At 43.0% G+C, this 24,029-nt stretch overlaps 1 protein-coding gene across 1 annotated transcript in view; it reads left to right on the top strand.

The window, feature by feature from the left end:
• Positions 1-21,323, top strand: part of opcml (opioid binding protein/cell adhesion molecule-like) — a 422,626-nt gene extending 401,303 nt beyond the window's left edge. The window contains exon 7 of the mRNA XM_061898041.1: positions 18,421-21,323. Within this exon, the coding sequence (XP_061754025.1) occupies positions 18,421-18,521 (101 nt within the window). The 3' untranslated portion in view covers positions 18,522-21,323. The remainder of the gene's footprint in view (positions 1-18,420) is intronic.
• Positions 21,324-24,029: the final 2,706 nt, after the last annotated feature.

Raw genomic sequence — 24,029 nt, 5'->3', positions numbered from 1 at the left:
GGACAGTCAGTACTTCATCCATGGTCATCGGACCGGACCCCCTCCACAAGGGAGGGGGGGACATAGGAGAAAGAAAAGAAGCGGCAGATCAACTGGTCTAAAAAGGAGGTCTATTTAAAGGCTAGAGTATACAGATGAGTTTTAAGATGAGACTTAAATGCTTCTACTGAGGTAGCATCTCGAACTGTTACCGGGAGGGCATTCCAGAGTACTGGAGCCCGAACGGAAAACGCTCTATAGCCCGCAGACTTTTTTTGAGCTCTAGGAATCACTAATAAGCCGGAGTCTTTTGAACGCAGATTTCTTGCCGGGACATACGGTACAATACAATACGTAAGTGTAACCGGTGGTCTTTTCCTCTGCCTTGTGTGTGAAATTGAATACGGCCGACACCATGTGTTGCTGCGCAGATGCACTTTACTGATAATACAGAGAATACAACTGTTGTCAAAAATGTTCTGCCATCGCTGAGCCCCTCCTCCGTTATCTTGGACAAAAGGGCACATGGAACAACACAGTAAAATTAAAGCACACCTGATAATACAGTGAATACAACTGTTGTCAATCATTTTTCTGCCATCGTCAAGGCCCTGCACCAGGGGTTGGCAACCCAAAATGTTGAAAGAACCACATTGGACCAAAAATACAAAAATAAATCTGTCTGGAGCCACAATTAAAAGCCATATTACATACAGATAGTGTGTCATGAGATATACATTGAATTAAAAGACTTAAAGGAAACTAAATGAGCTCAAATATAGCTACAAATGAGGCATAATGATGCAATATGTACATATAGCTAGCCTAAATAGCATGTTCGCATCGATTAGCTTGCAGTCATGCAGGGAACACATATGTCTGATTAACACTCCACACAAGTCAATAACATCAACAAAACTCACCTTTGTGCATTCACGCACAACGTTAAAAGTTTGGTGGACAAAATGAGACAGAAAAAGAAGTGACATAAAACACGTCCTAGAAAGTTGAAGAAACTTGTACATGTAAACAAACTACGCTGAGTTCAAGGATTGACATATATAGTAGGACAAAACGGCGCTCGCCAAATACTTGAATCAGTAAAGCATGTTTAATACAAACAGTGTGCTTTATAGCAATTAGGGAGGTTTGTGTCAGGTTTGTCCTCCTGCAGAAACCATATTAAAACAAAGAATTATTTTTTTTCCATTTTTCATACATTTTTGAAAAAGCTCCAGAGAGCCACTAGGGCGTTCTTCACAAATGTAATAATACAGAAAAAGAAAGTCAACCTAAGTTCTTAACGACATAAATGCAGTTTTTCTGTCATCGCATGGACGTCTACCTCTCCCGTTGTCGTGGACGAAAGGGAAGTAGGAAGGCGTGTCCAACGCATATATAGAGACAAGTGTCACAGTAATTATTGCAGGAGGAGGGACAACGAGACAATGGTTTCACATTGACAACACATCGAACCATCTTCAGGTATTTACATGCAACTTACACATTTTGTGTAATTATAACAATTATAAAACATTATAAAATACATTATTTACATGAAATAATTGATCCTGTTACATAAGAACACTTTTTTTTCACATTTCAGAAGTCTCAGGTATATATTGTAGCGTTTCCACAGAAACCAGTTGAGAGGCGTAGTACACTTGCTGTCTTTATTGTTAGACACGTAACAGGCTACTGTGGGGCGTAATCACCGCCAAAGGCACATTTATATATCTCTCTAGTATTGCTAACCTTATCTCTCGTGCGTCCGTCTCTCCCACTCTAAAACCTCCGACCTCTTCACTTCCGCATCCCAACATCACCGCACTCTCCCTCCTATTCCCTCACCCAATCACAGGCAACCCCCAGCATGCAACTCTGAACATGTTGCCTTCACTGGCACTTTGTAAACTTCAGTGTCATAGAACAGTACATGAAACTAAGTACGTGAAAGTTGACACATTAACATTAACATCTCCCCTTAACTCAACCCGTTACACGACACCCCCTCTTCAAAGTCCCTCGCCCCCGAGGGAGCACACAAAGTCTCTCAGGTGCCTGGGAGGTCTGACGTCTCTCCGGAGACGCCGTGGGGGGGAAAGGGGGCCCGAGATAGGCACAGGGTGGGGGGTTAACAGTCCATTATGGGGGGGGGGGGTCAGACAGGACAGGTCCCTTGGTGGGGAAGTGGAAAGCAGACTGTCCATTGGTGGTGGGGTGGGGGGGGGGACGGTCCATTGATGGTGGAGTGGGGGGAAGACAGTCCATTGGTGGGGGCGTGGGGAGTGTCTGGGGTAGTGTCCAAGCTCTCTCGCGTTCCGCCCCCTTGTCCCGGGGTAACGGCTGTGCCCCGGTAGGGGGCCAGTCTGTCACGGTGTATGGCAACTTTTCTACCTCTTGGTGGCAGCTGTACTCTATACACGACCTCACCTAGTCTCTCTAGGACCCTGCAGGGTCCCACCCACTTACTGTCCAGCTTCGGGCACCTGCCCTTCTGTCTCAAGGGGCTGAACACCCAGACCAGTTCTCCAGTACTAAAATGTCGCCCTTTGGCATGCACGTCGTAGTTCCTCTTTTGTCTTGCTCCTGCGCTCCTTAACTGCTCTCTGGCGAACTCGTGAGCAGACTCTAGGCGGTCCTGCAGCTTCCTGGCATATTCGGGCCCCGGGGGGTCCGCTGGGCTGTCGGGCGGCTTGCCCACCATCAGCTCAGCCGGGGTCCTGATCTCCCTGCCGAGCATGAGAAGGGCCGGGGAGCAGGAGGTGAACCAGGAAGACCCAGCCACTGTATCCAGGGCCTCGTCGATTCGTGGGAGGGGGTAAGAGTCTTTTCTTGTTACGTTGTTGAGTGGTCTGAAGTCCACACAAAACCGCCAGTCTTCTTTGGACTTTTTAGGCACCATGACTACTGGGGCGGCCCAAGGGCTGGTGGAGGGTTCGATGAGTCCTGCTCGCTGCATGTCCTGTAGTGCTTTGTCTGCTGCCGCCTGTCGGGCCAGGGGAAGGCGTCGGGGCCTCATTCTAATGGGCGGGGCATCCCCTGTGTCAATGTCGTACCGGATTAGATCAGTTTGGCCCACGTCATCCTCCGATAGTGAGAAACAGTCTTTATACTCCAGCAGGAGCTGCCACAGCAACCCCTGTTCGATGTGAGTCAGTCCGTCACAGTTCTTCTGCCACACCTCTCTCACGGCCGCGACTCTCTCTTCACTGTCAGGCGGTGTGGCAGGTGTTGGGCGACCGTGGGGATGTGCGGTGGGCGGGGTGGAAGGCAGCTCGGGCGGCCTGTAGGGGGGGTTGCAGTCGAGGGCTGGAATTGTGGTGGGTGGATGTGGTTTTGTGGCGGGTGAGGAGGGGGGCGGTGTGGTCGGCTCACAGAGGAAGACAGGGCCTGCAGCCATGCTTGATGTCACCTGTGTCGTCCGCACCGCGACCGTGTGAGCAGTGTTGTAGTTCGGCCGGGATGGTTGTCTTGACATCTGTACGACATGTCCGTCTGGGAATGTAAGCGTTCCCCTCCTGGTGTTAATAACACAGTCCATCAGTTCAAGAACATCCAACCCTAGTATGCAGTCCTCCAGGTCCGCGACCCACACTGGGCAGCGAACCATCCCTCTCCCCACCCCCACAGTCTCCACCGCCTCCCCCACCATGGGGGCCTGGTCCCCGGTGACCGTCTGGAGCTTCACTAAGGTGGGCCAGACTGTGGTTCCTCTTCCCAGCACATCAGGTCTTACCAGGGTGGCTGACGAACCCGTGTCCACCAGTGCAGAGCAGCATGTCTCCCCGAATGTCACTGGGGCGTACCAACAGTTCCCCGTCCCAGTCCAGCCCAGCATCACGACCTGCACCTGTTGGCCCCCTGTATCCTCCAGTGTTGTATCCCCGCCCGTTTGGGGTTGGGACGCTGTCCCGGGGAACCGCACCGTCCCGGCTATGCGTTCCCCGCGTCGTTTCCCTGGTTTTCCGCACGCCCAGCAGACCCTTGTGCGCCCCCAGGGGCGCTGTTCTCCCCGTAGCGAAGCAGCCCGCACCAGCTGCGTCAGTTCCTCCGCCCAGGCAGGCGCTGTGTCGTCCCTTTCAGGTACGCTCGCGGCCCTCACCCTCAGTGCATTGTCCAGCGTGGAGGTGGGGGGGCCAGCACCCAGCATCTCTCTCTCTGAAGCCAGCTCCAAAGCCTCCAGGAGGGACTTGGGGTGAGCCAGCAGCGTTTGAATATGCAGGTCGCCCGTTGACAGCGCCTGCAGGAAATGGTCACGAGCTAATTCGCTCTGTATGGCGGGGGGCATGTGGGCGTAGGTGCGGTGGACCAGCCCTTCAATGTCATTGGCGAGATCTCTTAATGGCTCCCCGGCCCGTCTCTGTCGGCTGCACAGCTCGGAGCGAAGTAAGCTAGCCGCTGAACATTGTCCAAACCTCCTCTTTAATGCTCCCACTAAAGCATCACAGTCACTCCTGTCTTCTGGGCTCAGCAGCAGCAGGCTTGACAGAGCATCCCCGGTGAGGCACATAGCTAGCTGAAGAGCTTTCATTTCTGTGGACCACCTGCCGGCCGGGCTAACAGTTCGAACTGGGCGTGAAAAGCTTCCCAGTCAGCCTTGCCATCATACCTGGGGGTTTTCACCGAGGGCGGGGCGACATTTTCCGTCCTGACGGCGGCTGGCTCTCCACCTGCGGCACGTCCAGCTCCGAGACGGGCGGAGGAGCTGAACCCGGCATCAGCGGCCATCTGAGCAGTCGTTCTCCTCACCATCTCTCTCTCAGCCGCATCCCAGCCTCCGACAGCGCCGTATTGCTCCGGCACCCCGGCTCCATCCTCCCGCTTCACTTTTTTTTTGTACTCCATTTCTCACCGGAGTGTGGACGCTGTGTCCTCCGTCCTTCTGTGTCCACACGTGCGTAACGGTGGTGTGTAGCGTCCCTTTTCTCTTCTCACCGTCTTTTTTTTTCTTCTGACACCAGTGTAGCGTTTCCACAGAAACCAGTTGAGAGGCGTAGTACACTTGCGGTCTTTATTGTTAGACACGTAACAGGCTACTGTGGGGCGTAATCACCGCCAAAGGCACATTTATATATCACTCTAGTATTGCTAACCTTATCTCTCGTGCGTCTGTCTCTCCCACTCTAAAACCTCCGACCTCTTCACTTCCGCATCCCAACATCACCGCACTCTCCCTCCTATTCCCTCACCCAATCACAGGCAACCCCCGGCATGCAACTCTGAACATGTTGCCTTCACTGGCACTCTGTAAACTTCAGCGTCATAGAACAGTACATGAAACTAAGTACGTGAAAGTTGCCACATTAACATTAACATCTCCCCTTAACTCAACCCGTTACAATATTATACAACAATTCTTCTCAACAAAAGAAGAGAAATATAATCTTAGAGAAAAATGTAATTTAAAACATTTGTACACACGTACAACACTTAAGACCTTCAGTATATCTGTATGTGGAATTAAATTATGGAATGGATTAAGCAAAGCAATCAAACAAAGTACTAATATGATCCACTTCAAGAAACTCTTCAAACTTGAAGTGTTTACAAAGTACAAAAAAGAAGAACCAAGATAAACTTTCCGAATTTATTCACCCATTCTTTCTTTCATTATCAAAATAATCTTACTTATCTCATCGTATGGAATAAAACTTACTTCACAAATTATTTATTTACTTATTTGTATTGTGATTACTTATGGAGGATATTGTGATTACATTGAGAACAGGAAGTGAACAAAAGTTTTAGCAACTATTATGTAAAAGAAAAGGGGTAGGATTAAATAAGCTCTGCTTCTTCCTACTCCTTTTCGAACATGTTGAAAAGAGAAACTGGAAATTGTGATGTATCATGTTGTATGCTTGCATGTTCCAAATAAACTGAAACTCAACTCAACTCAGGTGAAAGGCTGACAAAATTAACTGAATCGCTGACAAAGGGCAGCCTTGACAGAGTTCAATGTGAACCATGAAAATAGAATAGAATAGAATAGAGTTTTATTGTCATTATTGCAATGAACAGGTTCAAAGAAATAGGATTTTATAAACATTTATGACACAGCATGGAGGTAGTGTGGGCGCATTTCCTCCCCCCAAGGGGCCTTGGCACTGAGGAGATTCTTGACTACTTCAAACTCTGCCGCTCCACGGAAGGCGTGTCAGTGGGATTGAAGAGATCTGATTCCACTCAGTCGAGGTCAGCAGGCTTCAGTCTTCTCTGAAAACAGTGCCAACAGGTCACTGGTTCCCCTGCCTGAGACGTCATATGGTTTGTCAGAACCTCGGATTAAAAACCGTGATCGTTGAACTCTCAAACCTCACCCCCAGCTGATGGAGTACTCCGCTCGGCATGTCAGTGCTTACCAACTGCTTCGGGAGTCCAAAAAGCCAGCCAAGCTCGTTATGACTCCTTCGTTTCTTAACAGCCCTTTTTACCTTTGGTGTGCACCAATGAGGTTGCTGCTTACCTTTTGGGCCAATATGAGCAAGAAGTATATTCCATTCAGACTCTGCCTCCTCCTCTGAGGATACAGAAAAATATTTGCTGGAGGTGAGACTTGAAGATCTGACATAAGGGAGACTCTGTCAAATGGTCCCAGCACACGCTCACTTGAGCTTGTTTAACCAGGCTCAGCTATACTTGGAGGGTACTGCATACTTGTGTTTCTTGAATCAGCAATTACTCACACCAGCGCATCAGGGACCAAGTGGGTTTCAAAGGACAAAGTGGTGCTATAAGAATGGAGCAATAAATTACAAACCCCGTTTCCATTTGAGTTGGGAAATTGTATTAGATGTAAATATAAACGGAATACAATGATTTGCAAATCATTTTCAACCCATATTCAATTGAATGCACTACAAAGACAACATATTTGATGTTCAAACTGATAAACATTTTTTTTTTTGCAAATGATAATTAACTTTAGAATTTGATGCCAGCAACACGTGACAAAGAAGTGGGGAAAAGTGGCAATAAAAACTGATAAAGTTTAGTAATACTCATCAAACACTTATTTGGGACATCCCACAGATGTGCAGGCTTATTGGGAACAGGTGGGTGTCATGATTGGGTATAAAAAGAGCTTCCCAAAAAATGCTCAGTCTTTCACAAGAAAAGAGATGGGCGAGGTACACCCCTTTGTCCACAACTGCATGAGCAAATAGTCAAACAGGTTAAGAACAACGTTTCTCAAAGTGCAATTGCAAGAAATTTAGAGATTTCAACATCTTCGGTCCATAATATCATCAAAAGGTTCAGAGAATCTGGAGAAATCACTCCATGTAAGCGGCAAGGCTCCAAACCAACATTTAATGACCGTGACCTCCGATCCCTCAGATGGCACTGTATCAAAAAACGACATCAATCTCTAAAGGATATCACCACATGGACTCAGGAACACTTCAGAAAACCACTGTCACTAAAAACAGTTTGTCGCTACATTTGTAAGTGCAAGTTAAAGCTCTACTAGTGAGCATCCTGGATGATGCCAGTCACCCTCTGCATAGCGTTATCAGTAGCCAGAGGAGCCTGTTCAGTGCTAGACTGCTTCATCCCAAGTGCAGGACTAATAGACTCAAAAACTCCTTTGTCCCACACGCCATTAGACTGTACAACTCCTCTCTGGGACGGGGGGCGGGGGGTACAAGGATGACAGGGGATGCAAAATAATAACAGTGCAATACGTTTTCATAACATGGTCACTACTGCCTACTTTGTCTTGTTATATTCTTATTTTACTGTTATATTTTTATTCCCATTGTTGCTTTTTATTTTTTATTCTTATTGTAATATTTCTCTATTTTGTTTCCATTTAAACCCCCATTATTTACTTTTTACTTTAATTTAAATTGATCTCAACTATGTACGCTGCTGCTGGAATTTTAATTTTCCTGAAGGAACTCTCCTGAAGGAATCAATTAAGTACTATCTATCAATCTATGTATCTATCTATCTATCTATTTATCTATCTATCTATCTATCTATCTATCTATCTATCTATCTATCTATCTATCTATCTATCTATCTATCTATCTATCTATCTATCTATCTATCTATCTATCTATCTATCTATCTATCTATCTATCTATCAATCTATTTGTCTATCTATCTATCTATCTATCTATCTATCTATCTATCTATCTATCTATCTATCTATCTATCTATCTATCTATCTATCTATCTATCTACTCTGAAAAGGGAAAGCCATTCATCAACAACATCCAAAAACACCGCCGGCTTCTCTGGGCCCGAGATCATCTAAGATGGACTGATGCAAAGTGGAAAAGTGTTCTGTGGTCTGACGAGTCCACATTTCAAATTTATTTCGGGAATATTCAACATTGTGTCATCTGGACCAAAGGGGAAGCAAACCATCCAGACTGTTATCGACGCAAAATTCAAAAGCAAGCATCTGTGAATGTATGGGGGTGCCTGAGTGCCCAAGGCATGGGTAACTTACACATCTGTGAAGGCACCATTAATGCTGAAAGGTACATACAGGTTTTGGAACAATATTTGCTGCCACCTAAGCGCCATCTTTTTCATGGATGCCCCTGCTTATTTCAGCAAGACAATGCCAAGCCACATTCAGCACATGTTACAACAGCATGGCTTGGTAAAAAAAAAAAAACTTTCCTGGCCCGCCTGCAGTCCAGACCTGTCTCCCATCGAAAATGTGTGGCGCATTATGAAGCGTAAAATACGACAGCGGAGACCCCAAACTGTTGAACGATTGAAGCGCTACATAAAACAAGAATGGGAAAGAATTCCACTTTCAAAGCTTCAACAATTAGTTTCCTCAGTTTCCAAACGTTTATTGAGTGTTGTTAAAAGAAAAGGTGATGTAACACAGTGGTGAACATGCCCTTTCCCAACTACTACGTGTTTTAGCCATGAAATTATAAGTTAATTATTATTTGCAAAAAAAAAAAAAGTTTATGAGTTTGAACATCAAGTATGTTGCCTTTGTAGTGCATTCAACTGAATATGGGTTGAAAAGGATTTCCAAATCATTGTATTCTGTTTAGATTTACATCAAACACAATTTCCCAACTCATATGGAAACGGGATTTGTACACATAAATTAACAGGTAGATATAGTAATGTTTTGAACAACTGCAAAAAAGACAACTGAAATAGGGAAAGGAAAAACATAAATTAAGTTCATACAAAATTGTCCTTGCTTAGCGACATATGTTTTGCAAAAGTTTTTCAGTTTAATGTAATCCCCCCACAAAAAAACATTTTAAATACAGTGGTACCTCCATTTACGAGTACCTTAACTTACAATTCTTTTAAAACACAAGCGGTGCATTATCACTGAGCAGCAACAAGCTTGTTGCTGCTATATTGATATCATTAGGTGGTGAGCTGCTTTCTCGCCTCAGAGCGCCTGGAAGTTTATACTAGATCAGTGGTTCTCAAATGGGGGTACGCCTACGCCAAGGGGTACGTGAGATTTTTCAAAACAATTTAGAAAATAGCAACAATTAAAAAATCCTTTATAAATATATTCATTGAAAAATAGCAACAATTCAAAAATCCTTTATAAATATATTTTTTTAATAATACTTCAACAAACTGTGAAAAAAATGCAACAATGCAATATTCAGTGTTGACAGCTAGATTTTTTGTGGACATGTTCCATAAATATTGATGTTAAAGATTTCTTTTTTTGTGAAGAAATGTTTAGAATTAAGTTCATGAATCCAGATGGATCTCTGTTACAATCCCCAAAGAGGGCACTTTAAGTTGATGATTACTTCTATGTGTAGAAATCTTTATTTTTAATTGAATGACATAAATAAATGGGTTGTACTTGTATAGCGCGTTTCTACCTTCAAGGTACTCATAGCGCTTTGACACACTTGTTTGTTTTTAATTATTTTTTTATCTTTTTTTCCAAATAGTTCAAGAAAGACCACTACAAATGAGCAATATTTTGCACTGGTATACAATTTAATAATTTAGAATCTGATAACATAAATAATGTCACTTACCTTGATTGTAGAAAGACGAGGACATAATCTGACAATTTGGTTAACTTTGGCATCCAATTTAGACCAGAAAGACATAAAAAGACGCTTGATTACACACCTGTTTTTTTTGGCAAGAATTTTGAGTCATCCGTCATCTAAACAGGAATAAAACAACATCCCATCAGTCGGCAGTCCAGTGACAGCAGACATTGTATAGTAAGTGATGTTTATTTAAGATTGTTTGCTCTCATGAAGTGTGCAGGGCGTAGTAATCAGTGATAGATAGTACTTTATTGATTCCATCAGGAGAGTTCCTTCAGGAAAATTAAGTTGTAAAAAAGTTGATGTTGTAAAACAAAAAAAAAACAAACATAGTAATGGTAAATGGGTTGTACTTGTATAGCGCTTTTTTACCTTCAAGGTACTCAAAGCGCTTTGACACTACTTCCACATTTACCCATTCACACACACTGATGGAGGGAGCTGCCATGCAAGGCGTCAACAAGCACCCATCAGGAGACAGGGTGAAGTGTCTTGCTCAGGACACAACGGACGTGACGATGTTGGTACTAGGTGGGATTTGAACCAGGGACCCTCGGGTTGCGCACGGCCACTCTTCCACTGCGCCACACCGTGAAAATAAAATAAATGTGTGTAATAAATTAGTGCACCACCGCATGCTTAAAATGAGCAAAATACGTGAATATTGAAAGTTATGAATGTGCCTGTTACATTACATATATACTTACAGCACGTATATATAACCTTGAAATATGTGTTTTCAATGCGTTTTAGAGCGCTTAATAGGCAAAATAGAGCGACTCCCACAGGCTATCGTGAGCAGACTTTTGAACATATTTATTTACAAGATGGAATGCATTCAAAAAAGAAAAACAAATCACAGGCAAAATGCCTTAAACATTGACCCATTATGCTGAACCAAACATTCTTACCTATTGGTACCTGTTATTGTGTATTTGGGATCTGCATAAGTCTTGAAAAGTTTAAATCATGGAAGCATGGCAGAGATGTTTATAAAAACAATCTTGCCTTATTTAATACTTCTTCCAAACGAGTCGTTTGGTATTTGGTCCATGTGTGTCGTTTTTACCATTGGTGACATCAGCAGATATCTCCATGTATGGTACATTTTAACCCGAAGAGCTTTGCGCGAGTCCGACATTGTAGTAATGTTGTAGTCAATAAGCTCTATCCTCTTGTTTTGGGGCTGACTGCCTCGTACATGCACATGCATCCTCCGCTGTTGCCATTTCTAGTACAAAGTAGTGTATAGTTTTAACTTACATCAGTCAGTAAACTCCATATGGAAGCGCTAAAAACTACAACATGACTGACGGGGAGCAGACCGTCAAAGTGAGGGCACGTAAATAAGTCCGCTTACAAATATCTGCAAGTATCCTGAAGACAAATCATAATTTGATAAAAGTGGCAGCCTCATGGTAGTAGCTGGAATGATGGGTGCAGATCTGAATGGCTTTCCTGTTTACTCCCTGAGTTTAGAGATCTGTACGGGAGGTTTAGGGGCATCCAGTTACTTTACTGGCCCATTTTAAAGTTAAAGTTAAAGTTAAAGTACAAATGATTGTCACACACACACTAGGTGTGGCAAAATTATTCTCTGCATTTGACCCATCACCCTTGATCACCCCTTGGGAGGTGAGGGGAGCAGTGGGCAGCAGCGGTGCCGCGCCGGGAATTTTTTCAAGGGGGAAGGTTTACTTTATGTTCTATGGAGAGTTGTAACAGGAAGCCATGTTGAAAATATGTGTAGATTATATTTATGATTTGTAGAACAGAACCAGAGTGTACGAACTGATATTGGAAGACATGAGTTTCCCCAGCAGGTGGAGGCGCTGCTGACCTTTCAGGTTGATGGGATCAGTGTGTGTAGTAAAGGACAAACCTTGTCAATGTCTTTTGCCAAATATTTTAACGACTGCACCTGCTCTACCAGCCGACCCCTGATGTTAAGGGGCTGGAAAAGTAGAGACTGCTTTGAGAGCACCTTTTATCTGGTACAACACAGCTCCCAGGTCTTACTGGCATTGAGCTCTAGGGAGGTTTTCTTAAATGTTATTGATTGACAGTGATTTGCTGTCTGTCACATGTGCCACCAGAGCCATATCATCTAAATATTTAAAAAGAGTCATTCCTTCTCTGCTGTACCTGATGTTGTTGTTGTACGCAGAGAAGAGAATGGGGGATAAAACACACCCTTGGGGGAGTCAAGTCTTTAAAAACACTTTGCTGCATTTAAAACCATTTACAAAGCTCTTAATCCATAAAATCAGTGCTGGATACAAACAGAGCCCCATTTGTTGGCTTAATGTATTTGTGGAAGTTTGTCTTTCACTTACATACCGTAACTAAATTAAAGCTCAGTCACATGAAGGCCAACAAAGAGTATGTTGTAAACAAGCAGTCAAGAACATGAGGTACCAGAACCTTGCCCTGTGGTCTGAAGAGACTAAAACTGGGTAAACACATAAGGACAATCAGGCTTTTTTTAGCCCGATTTTCTCCCTTCTGATCAAAGACACCAATTTCCAGATCGTCTAATATTTTATAAGGTTATCTTGAGGTTTCAGGTGCGTTAAGAGTGAGTTTTTCATGGTAACTAAGACGACCATCAAAAACTCTTCGGCCCAGTTACCCATTGAGGGATTAAGCCCTAGTTCTAGACTGAATCACATTTTAAACCAGGATTTTCTGAAATGTATTTCTCAGACGTAGATTAAAATCAGTCCATCCATCTTCTTCCGCTTATCCAAGGCCGGGTTGCTGGGGCAGCAGCCTAAGCAGGGAAGCCCAGACTTCCCTCTCCCCAGCCACTTCGTCTAGCTCTTCCTGGGGGATCCTTCCAGGCCAGCCGGGAGACATAGTCTTCCCAATGTGTCCTGGGTCTTCCCCGTGGCCTCCTATCGGTTGGACGTGCCCTAAACACCTCCCTAGGGAGGCGTTTGGGTGGCATCCTGACCAGATGCCCAAACCACCTCATCGGGCTCCTCTCGATGTGGAGTAGCAGCGGCTTTACTTTGAGTTCCTACTGGATGGCAGAGCTTCTCAGCCTATCTCTAAGGGAGAGCCCCGCCACACGGCGGAGGAAACTCATTTCGGCCGCTTGTACCCTTGATCTTATCCTTTCGGTCATAACCCAAAGCTCATGACCATAAATGAGGATGGGAACGTAGATCGACCGGTAAATTGAGAGCTTTGCCTTCCGGCTCTGCTCCTTCTTCACCACAACAGATCGGTACAACGTCCACATTACTGAAGACGCCGCACTGATCCGCCTGTTGATCTCACGATCCACTCTTCCCCCACTCCTGAACAAAACACCTAGGTACTTGAACTCCTCCACTTGGGGCAGGGTCTCTTCCCCAACCCGTAGATTGCATTCCACCCTTTTCCGGACGAGAACCATGGACTCGAACATGGAGGTGCTGATTGTCATTCCGGTCGCGTCATACTCGGCTGCGAACCGATCCAGTAAGAGCTGAAGATCCCGGCCAGATGAAGATTCAAGATTCAAGATTCAAGATTCAAGATTGATTATTGTCATATGCACAGTTAAACAGACAGTTTGCCGTACAATGAAAATCTCACTTTGCTAGTCACCCTTCAACAAGTCACACGGTACTTAGCTAAAATAAAAAAAATAAAAATTGTATACACAAGGCACAGTAAGTAACATAACATTATTGCACATTCTGATTGACAGTCAACAGTATAAATATGGAGGTGACCTTGGGTCACAGCAGCAGTTAAAGTGTCTTTAGCGATCAAAGGTGAAAAGTGTCTACAGTGATAGTTCACAGTTCGGGGGTGGTCAATGTACATGTCTTTTGTTCCAAGAGACAAAGTAAAAATGGGGGCGGGGGAGCTAGCATTCACAAGTTAGCATTCACAAGCCTGATAGCCTGTGGGTAGAAAATGTTTGTCAGTCTCGTAGTCCTGGATTTCAGGCTCCTGCCATCAGGACCACATCATCTGCAAAAAGCATAGACCTAATCCCGCGGCCACCAAGCCCGAACCCCTCAACGCCTTTACTGTGACTAGAAATTCTGTCCATAAAAGTTATGAACAGAATCAGTGACAAAGGACAGCCTTGGCGGAGTCCAACCCTCACTGGAAATGTGTTCGACTTACTGCGGACCAAGCTCTGACACTGATCGTACAGGGAGCGGACCGCCACAATAAGACAGTCTGATACCCCATACTCTCTGAGCACACCCCACAGGACTTCCCGAGGGACACGGTCGAATGCCATCTTAAAGTCCACAAAGCACATGTAGACTGGTTGGGCAAACTCCCATGCACCCTCAAGAACCCTGCCGGCAGTATAGAGCTGGTCCACAGTTTCACGACCAGGACGAAAACCACACTGTTCCTCCTGAATCCAAGGTTCGACTATCCAGGCGTAGCCTCCTCTCCAGTACACCTGAATAAACCTTACCGGGAAGGCTGAGGAGTGTGATCCCAGGATAGTTGGAACACACCCTCTGGTCTCCCTTCTTAAAGAGAGGAACAAACACCCCGGTCTGCCAATCCAGAGGTACTGCCCCCGATGTCCACGTGATGCTGCAAAGTCTTGTCAACCAAGACAGCCCAACAGCATCCAGAGCCTTAAGGAACTCCGGGCGGGTCTCATCAACCCTTGGGGCCTTGCCACCGGGGAGCTTTTTAACTACCTCAGCAACCTCAGCCCCAGAAATAGGAGAGCCCACCACAGATTCCCCAGGCACTGCTTTCTCATAGGAAGACGTGTTGGTGGGATTGAGGTTGTCTTCGAAGTATTCCTTCCACCTATTCACAACATCCGCAGTTGAGGTCATCAGAACACCATCTGCACCATACACAGTGTTGATAGTGCACTACTTCCCCTTCCTGAGGCGGCGGACGGTGGTCCAGAATCGCTTCGAAGCCGTCCGGAATTCGTTTTCCATGGTTTCCCCGAACTCCTCCCATGTCCGAGTTTTTGCCTCCACGACCGCTGAAGCTGCATACCGCTTAGCCAGTCAGTACCTGTCCACTGCCTCCGGAGTCCTATTAGCCAAAAGAACCCGATAGGACTCCTTCAGCTTGACGGCATCTCTCACCGCTGGTGTCCACCGACGAGTTTTAATATTACCGCCCCGACAGGCACCAACTACCTTGCGGCCACAGCTCCAATCAGCCGCCTCGACAATACAGGTGCGGAACATGGTCCACTCGGACTCAATGTCCAGCACCTGCCTCGTGACATGTTCAAAGTTCTTCCGGAGGTGGGAATTGAAACTTGCTCTGACAGGAAACTCTGCCAGACGTTCCCAGCAGACCCTCACAATACATTTGGGCCTGCCAGGTCTGTCCGGCATCCTCACCCACCTTCGCAGCCAACTCACCACCAGATGATGATCGGTAAAAAGCTCCGCCCCTCTCTTCACCCGAGTGTCCAAAACATGAGGCCACAAATCCGATGACACAATTACAAAGTCGATCATGGAACTGCAGCCCAGGGTGTCCTGGTGCCAAGTGCACATATGGGCACCCTTATTTTCATCATGGTGTTTGTTATGGACAAACTGTGATGAGCACAAAAGTCCAATAACAAAACCCCATTTGGGATCAGATCTGGGCGGCCGTTCTTCCCAATCACGCCTCTCCAGGTTTCACTGTCGTTGCCAACATGAGCGTTGAAGTCCCCCAGTAGGACAAGGGAATCTCCCGGGGGGGCGCTTTCCAGTACTAACCTCTAGTGTGCCCAAAAAGGGTGGGTACTCTGAACTGCTGTTTGGTGTGTAAGCACAAACAACAGTCAGGACCCGTCCCCCTACACGAAGGCAGAGGGAGGCTACCCTTTTGTCCACCGGGTTGAACTCCAACGTGCAGGCTTTGAGCCGGGGGGCAACAAGAATTGCCACCCCAGCGCATCCCCTCTCACTGCTGGCAACGCCAGAATGGAAGAGAGTCCATCCCCTCTCGAGAGAAGTGGTTCCAAAGCCCTTGCTATGCGTCGAAGTGAGTCCGACTATATCCACCCGGGACTTCTCCTCTTCGCGCACTAACTCAGGCTCCTTCCCTCCCAGTGAGGTGACGTTCCACATCCCAAGAGCTAGCTTCTGTAGCCGAGGATCGGACCGCCAAAAGCCCTGCCTTCGGCTACCGCCCAGCTCACATCGCACCCGACCTCTATGGCCCCTGCTACGGGTGGTGAGCCCATTGGAAGGGGTGACCCACGTTGCCTCTTCGGGCTGTGCCCGGCTGGGCCCCATGGGAACAGGCCCGGCCACCGCTCGCTATCGTGCCTCACTTGCGGGCCTGGCTCCAGAGGGGGGCCCTGGTGACCCGCGTCCGGGCGAGGGAAATCTGGGTCCATGTTTTGTTTTCCTCATAAAGGTAGATTAAAATAATCTCAGATTTGTCCTAATCCTGAATCTAATTTATTGAATGTAGACGAGAGCAAATACAGGTCTAAGTCAATACTAAGTCAATAAACCAGTCCAGATCAAGGTTTAATTCAAGAGTAAATTGTGTATGCATCACAGTACATGGTATATGAGGGTTCTTTTTATCTTTAAAAGGGAACTGCAGTATTTTTTGGAATTTTGCCCATCGTTTACAATCATTATGAGAGCCAAGAACACACATGCCCTTTTTTTTTTTAGGATTCTAGAGATGATAAAAAAACACTTACAAAATGTGGCTAATGGAAGTAATCATTGTAGCCTTCAAAGCTCTCTAAAACAACTCCAAAATCCTCCATTAATGCTGCAAGTAAATACATATTGTAGTAACAGACACGTTCATAACAACATGTAACATGTACAATATTTATCATATTTTGGTCATTTTAAGCATTGCGGAAACTTCCTTCCTCAGCACATTTTGTCATGATCCACGTCTTGGATCATGGCATATTCTGGTTTTGGTTCTGTTTGTTATCACATTCTGTCTAGTATTTGTCTTCCTCAGTTCTTTGTGGCACTTCCTGGTTTTGTTACGGTGTCATAGTTACCCATTTAGTGTCACCTGTCTCTCCTTTGATCACGCGCACCTGCCCTTGATTATTTATCTCCCTATATATGCCCGCCTTTGTTTGACATTCAGTCTTGGACTTTTGTTTGCTCCCACGCAACAGATGACGTCGCATTCCAGCATTGTGGTAATTATTAGCGCTCGATTAGCTTCCACGCTATTTTGTTTGTTCTTTTCCCTAGTTCTCACGCTAGCGCTTTCTGTTCTTTCTAGCTTGCATGCTAGTTCTGTTGTTTTGTTTGTTAGTGCCTTCATGCAAAGTGTTTTGTTTCCTAGTCTGTTTCATAGTGTTCTTTAGTGTGTAAATAAATCATTATCCTTACCCTCACGCTGTGTTCCATCTTTGCTGCACCCACGAGAGAACAGCTCTTCACCACAATGCCACCTAGACGTCACACATTAATTCCCGTTTAGCAGCGCACTTCCGACTTCCGGTAGAAAATTTGTGTTCCTACTACTAAACCATTGCAGACTTGGTAACAGACTACAAAGATAACTATTTTTGAACAAATGAGGTCACAACCTTATCTTTTTGAAGCTGAATATATGGAGGACAAACTGCTGCTTATAGAAGCAAGCACAAAAAAAGAGGGTGAAACATTGGAGCAGACAGAAGCCGAGAGAGTGAGGTTGGCTTGACTTGCGGGCATATATTCGAAAATTGGAGCAAAGCTATATCAACATAAATGGCGTGGTTACCAAAAATCAGCTGGCAAAAAACTTCCCCGGCCAACTTGACCAAACAGACCCATCGAGTAAGTCTCTATAAAATTGATCATGATACACGCAGCACGCCATGCTTGTTGAGCTTGCTGTGTACAAACAAAACATGAAATGAGGGCTAATACTTGACTGATACTACGACATGATTGTTCATGTTTTCCAGTCAGCACAGATATCCAGATCCCTAGATTGATTGTTGTCAAATTTTCTTTGTCACATTGTTTGTTGTCTTGTCCAAAGAAGATTTGATGAATTGATAGTGGCTCGGGTGTGATTCACTACAATAGGGCCCCACAGCTCACTGGATTCCAGTTAATTGAAATACCACAACACTGGATATTGTTCAGATAAGTTACATTTAAGAACTTGCACACAAAGCAACACTGGAGGTGACCACAACGTGCGCATTTTCAGCGCATGCGTACCAGGTCGCATTGCATCGGCGGATGCAGGGGAGAGGGGGGGGGTCTTAAATGACCATTGTGTGTGTCTGGACAAGGATAAGGTTAGGTGAGATTTACCCTGGATAACCTTAGTGTAAACGAGGCCTGCGTGTCTGCCATTTTAACTAGTTCTTTTTGTGACAATGTCTCTGATTTATCCTCTATTTCAGTCTTTCTATTTGAGTCAAGTTTTGACTTGCAACATGTGTGCATGATGCTAATGTTAGCACATGTTTTCCATTATTTCCCTGCAGGTCCCGGTGCAATGCATGATGTCAACGGTGCAGCCGTTTTGCCTCAATCCCGCTTTTGCCCCCCGCTGATGGTGACCTTGCTCTACCTGCTCAAGTTCTGATATTGAAATGTGACGAACCTCCAAGCTTCTCTCCGCATCAAAAAAGAACAGACTGTTTGCTCTGTAAAAAAAAAAAAAAAAAAAGATGAGTGAAAACTAGGAGTGGTTCACCTTTTGGTTTTGAGGTCTTTTTTTCAATTTGTTCTTTTGTATTGGAGTCTGCTCTCTCACGGATGTGAGGCATCAATCCCATAAAGGAAATCATGAACTAATTGTATTGCTGATAGAAGTACTGAGTGTGTGTCTCTCCCAATTTTTTGTAAGTGAAAAAAAAAAAAAAGTTAATAGTTGACTGTTTATTGCCCAATATTGGAGTGCACATTCTGATTATTATTGTGTAATGTCCATGTGTACAATGCAACTTAACTTTTTTTAAGTAAATGATAAAAGGGAAATGTGATTGTTGAATTTGACTGTATTTTTACAGTTGTATGCAAAACAGAGTAAGACATTCTTCATGATAAGCAGTTCTGAACAATGAATTCTCAGGCAAGTCCTACAACATAATGCATTGATATTGTAGTTTACATAAGAGCTTAGGAAATGTACCAGTCCATACAGAAAAATAAACGTTTGAGTTAGATGTTTTGTTCATGATGTAATCATAAAGCGCCGTAATTGTTTTCTCTCTGCAGGCGTGTGAATTTAAGATGTGTGTGCATATACACCACGTTTATTTTGGGGTTGTTGTTTTGCAACGTGTGTGATAAGTAACTTGCAGTACGCAAACCGAACGTGCAGATTTTCTTTTTTTTTTTTCATATGGAAAAGAAGGGTAATAAAAATATGGATTGTTGTGTATCATATACTTTAAATGTTACAGACATCAGATTTAAAACACATTGTGAGAACGCAAATAATCAGACTAAAAAGTCCTCAATCTATAGTAGGGGAAAGATATTGAAAAAATAAACAGTAGAGGTCGTAGTACATAAATATGAATGAGGGATGTAACAATATAAAGACTTTGTATGAGGGTTGAAAGAGATGTGAATCCTAAAACAACTCATGATTCGATTCCAATTATTGGGTGAAAAAACGATTCAGAACCAGAATTCTCGCAATATACATCATTTGGTATAACTTATTTATTTATTTATTTTTTTCAAAATTATGAATAGATTTAGAATTGGGATTCGGATGGGAAAAAAAAATGTCAATACCCCAAATGGTTATTGTGACCAAAATGATCACGTTACCATATTTATCTTAATATTGTTGCATGTGTTTAAAAAGTACTTACCGGTAATTAAATACAAAAATAAAGAATTCAAATTAACAACAGACACACAATATACGTTCCTTGACATACCTTAAGCGCCATAGCAGTGCTCAAACATGTTTATCTTCCGTTTTAATTTTTAAAGGTTTTAGTGTGTTTCTTTGCAACAGGGAAATACACGTTAGCATTCAAGCTAGCTAGCGTCTAGCGTGCTTCTTGCTTCCGCAGGAAATGAGCAGAATCACCACAAGTTTGTCAAAGTGCGGTAGTCAATCATGGTTTTACAATGATTAAAAACTGAATATTAATGCTAATAATCTGTAATTTTACCGCAGTTTATCATTATTCTCTTTATTTATTAATTGATCCATGCAGCAAATTTTAAACAGCCACTACTGCCCCGAAGTGCGGTACGAATTAAAAACAGAAGAGGTACAAAAAAATAAGAACAATCCTGTTAAGTACAGAACATGCTATTTATACAAATACAGTTAAATGAACCAGACAATAAAATGGTAAAAACCAAATAAGCAGTAGAAGAAACTATAAAAGTAGTAAAAAGGAATGAATAAAAATTGAAAAATGTCCAGCTCAGCGAGTGTTAAACGCCAACGCAAATAAGTGTGTTTATTACTGGTAGTGGTTACGTCCCTAATATAGGTTTATGAAACATAATTAACACAAATGAGGATTGAGTTATACACAAATATGCTCCTACATATTGTAAACATAATAATCCAATAATCGTGAGTAAATGTTGCGTCTACTTAGTGCACAGGCTTTTCCAGTTTTATGAATGCACTTTATGTCCACGTTCATCCCAATCTGACCGTGATAAATGGACATTTCGTTTTGTTTGAGCACATTTGAATGCTGCATTTTTATCCATCGGGACAAAAAAAATGATTTTGCCGCACAAGTGATTCATAATGTAAGTGTTATAATATTGCTCCGTCGGCCCATGTGCTTACCTTCAAGTTAACGTGTTATGGTAAGTGCGACGAGCCTGGTGCACATGGGAACGCTATTCTTGTCAGTCTGTTTTATGCGCGTCGCGTTGGAGGTGTCAGCTGTAGACAACAAGACATGGGGAACAGGAAAAGTAGAAAAATAACAACGGTGAGAAATGGATGTGGCCCTTTTATCGCAGATTATTTCATGAAATCATTTGTTTTATTGTTCTTATCAAATGAGAACTGCTACTGGCATTAACTTAAGTGTTTTTTATACTTAAGGTAACATTAAGAATGAGCTAATGTATTTTAATTTGTTTGCAGAATTTTAGGTTTACGTACTCAAACTAAACTGTGTTGTCATTCTTAATGCATAACTGTTTTTAAAAATGTACTTTATTTTCAAGGATGATTTATGGCTTGGTTGATGAAAACCTGTATGTTTATTGACATTGCTGGAGACTACAATAATCACTATCGTGGTATATTGTCATTGTATTATTTTATTGAAAGTTGTCCATAAACTTGTTACGTGTAAATTCAAGTTGCCTCCCATTTGTTTTAACAACTGGCTTTCTGTTCTTGTCAGTATTTGTGTTTTCACATTAAATCATTGGCTGACGTGAATACTGACAAAATGAAATTAAATAAGTGCAAGTGTTGGAAACTTTGGAACTTAGGTCTTGACACATGCTTTCTGTTTTTTGGTCACAGCAAGGTAAGTCTTTAAAAACTTTGAAGAAATGTATATTTTGACAAGCAACATTTCAAGCAAATAGCATTTAGACATTTCACCAGATAAACATGCAAAAGTCAAAATTCCCACAATTAATACAATTGTGGTTCTCAAATTTTTTTACTACGCACCACCTCAGAAAACCCTACCTTAATGACCAACATTATAATACAGTAGCATAGCAGGCCTAAGTATTAATTAAAAAACAAGGTAGAGGTTTTATTTAACAAACAATGTTTAATATTTTTCCTACAGTAACATTACACATAGTTTGAACTGTAACACTGTGTTTGAATATTTAATTAAGTGATTCTTTGGCACACCTCTAGATAGAGCCCGCGTACCACAGTTTGGTATTGGTTTACAGTTTGGCACATATTTGTAACAATGTTAAAGTTGTTTATACAGCCACCCTCAGTGTGACGTGTATGGCTGTTGACCAAGTATGCATTGCATGCACTGTGTGTGTGTGTGTGTGTGTGTGTGTGTGTGTGTGTGTGTGTGTTAGAATGTAGCTTTAATGTAGCAGGCTGCTTTTGCTGTGCAGCTTGTAGTGTAGCTTGCTACAATTCTTCAGGTATAGCTTCCACCGTAGCTTAGCTATACATTTAATCGAGAGTAATATGTAGATTGGCCTACTCCATTTTCAAAGTAGCTTTAAACCACACAAGAAATACATGTTTAGTTACGTTTACCAAGTGGGGATTAAGTAAACCGATAATACCAGTAAAATAACAAATTGATTAATAAGTGTCGAGAGCAAGGGTGTCAAACTCGTTTTCATTGAGGGCCATCTCAGAGTTTAGGTTGCCCCCAGACAGCCACTTGTAACAGTGAATAATATTTCAAATCAAATCAAAGCAAACTTCATTTATATAATAATTTTTATACACAGGCAGTTGGCAAACACAAAGTGCTGTTCAAAAAAAAGAAGATAAGAAAACACACACACACGCACACACACACACACACACACACACACACACACACACACACACACACACCCACACACACACACACACACACACACACACACACACACACACATCTCCTTGACAAAAAAAGCAAAAACAAAACATGGCATGGGACTGAGGATTTGAGGAACAATGCCACCTTTGAGGCATTCACACTAGAGAAAAAGTAAATAATAATATAATAATAATATGAAAGATAAGATGAAACATACGTAAACATAAAATGTAAATAATACATGAATAAGTAAATGTTATTTTTACCCAGGATAAAATCCCATTGAGATTAAAAACCGCTTTTTCAAGGAAGTCCTGGCCAAGAGGCAGCAAAGTTGCACATAAAATTACATTCACATTACACATTAAAATGACATGATGGACATCAAGTAAAACAGTTGGATAACTGAGGCTCCTTTAAATGCCCTCAGTTTAGATTTAAAAGCATTTAAGGATAAAAATTCAGTCAGCTTCCAATCTCTTTGTAACATGTTCCAAGCACAAGGAGCTGCATAGACAAAAGCTTTTTTCCCCAGCTCAGTGCGAGCAAAAGGGACAGAGAGCAACAGCTGATTGTTGGATCTCAGAGCATAAGAGTCCGTATTTCTTTGTGAAATTAATGTACAAATGTAATCGAGCAATAGTCCCAGAAGAACTTTGTGAATAAAAGTGTACCAGTGACATTGTCTCCTCGTGCCGTGGTTCTCAAATGGGGGTACGCGTACCCTTGGGGGTACTTGAAGGTATGCCAAGGGGTACGTGAGATTTTTTAAAAATATTCTAAAAAAAGCAACAATTCGAAAATCCTTTATGAATATATTTATAAGGGAATAAGCGGTTGAAAATGGATGGATGGATGGATATTGTTTTTTTGCCCTTTGCATTCATATTTCGCTGTTTGTCGCATTTTGTTGCGTTTTGCTTGATTGTAAAATATGTCAAACCAGAGGGGGTATGATGTTCATATGATGTCAATATTCAGTGTTTTATCGTTCACAGAAAAATGTACGATTCCATTCCGTTTTTAAGGCGGTCTGTCAAAAGTTTTTTTTAGCATTCAATCAGACATTATTGTATATCTATTTCCTAGAAATAGATATACCGCCCCTCAAACACATGTCTTTCTCTAAATCTGGACCCCCAGTCAAAATAATTGCCCCGGCCTGCTCTACAGTTTGTGATGAACCTCAAAAAATCCTGGTATACAGAGTTCCCCATCTGAAGACAGGAATGAGTAGCATTCATTCAGTCCAGATAAAAATGTGGCAGAGACAAGGGCCTTTCTTACACCAAAAGAAAAAACAACTGTTTTTAAGGAAGAAAAAAACCAATTTTAGTTTTAGCTTCTTCACCAGTTTATCAATAAAAGGTTTAAAAGGGAGACAGTCATCAATTAAAACACCAAAGTAGTCATTCACCACTTCTATGGCATTCCCTTCAAGAGTGGAAACTACAGGGGGAGTTTGACGCACATTCCTATGATTGGAAAACAGCAAAGGTTTTGTCTTGTCAGCATTAAGAACCACTTGTAAGTAATTAAGTGAATCCTGCACAGCGACAAAAGCTTTCTGCAGGGAATTCACAGCCTGTTCAACAGATGATCCAAAGCAATAAATAATTGTATCGTCA

The sequence above is a fragment of the Nerophis ophidion genome, linkage group LG04 (assembly GCF_033978795.1).
Source record: "Nerophis ophidion isolate RoL-2023_Sa linkage group LG04, RoL_Noph_v1.0, whole genome shotgun sequence".
NCBI lineage: Eukaryota > Metazoa > Chordata > Actinopteri > Syngnathiformes > Syngnathidae > Nerophis > Nerophis ophidion.
Note: the sequence above shows the minus strand (reverse complement) of the source record. Positions and strands in the feature narration are given on the sequence as shown.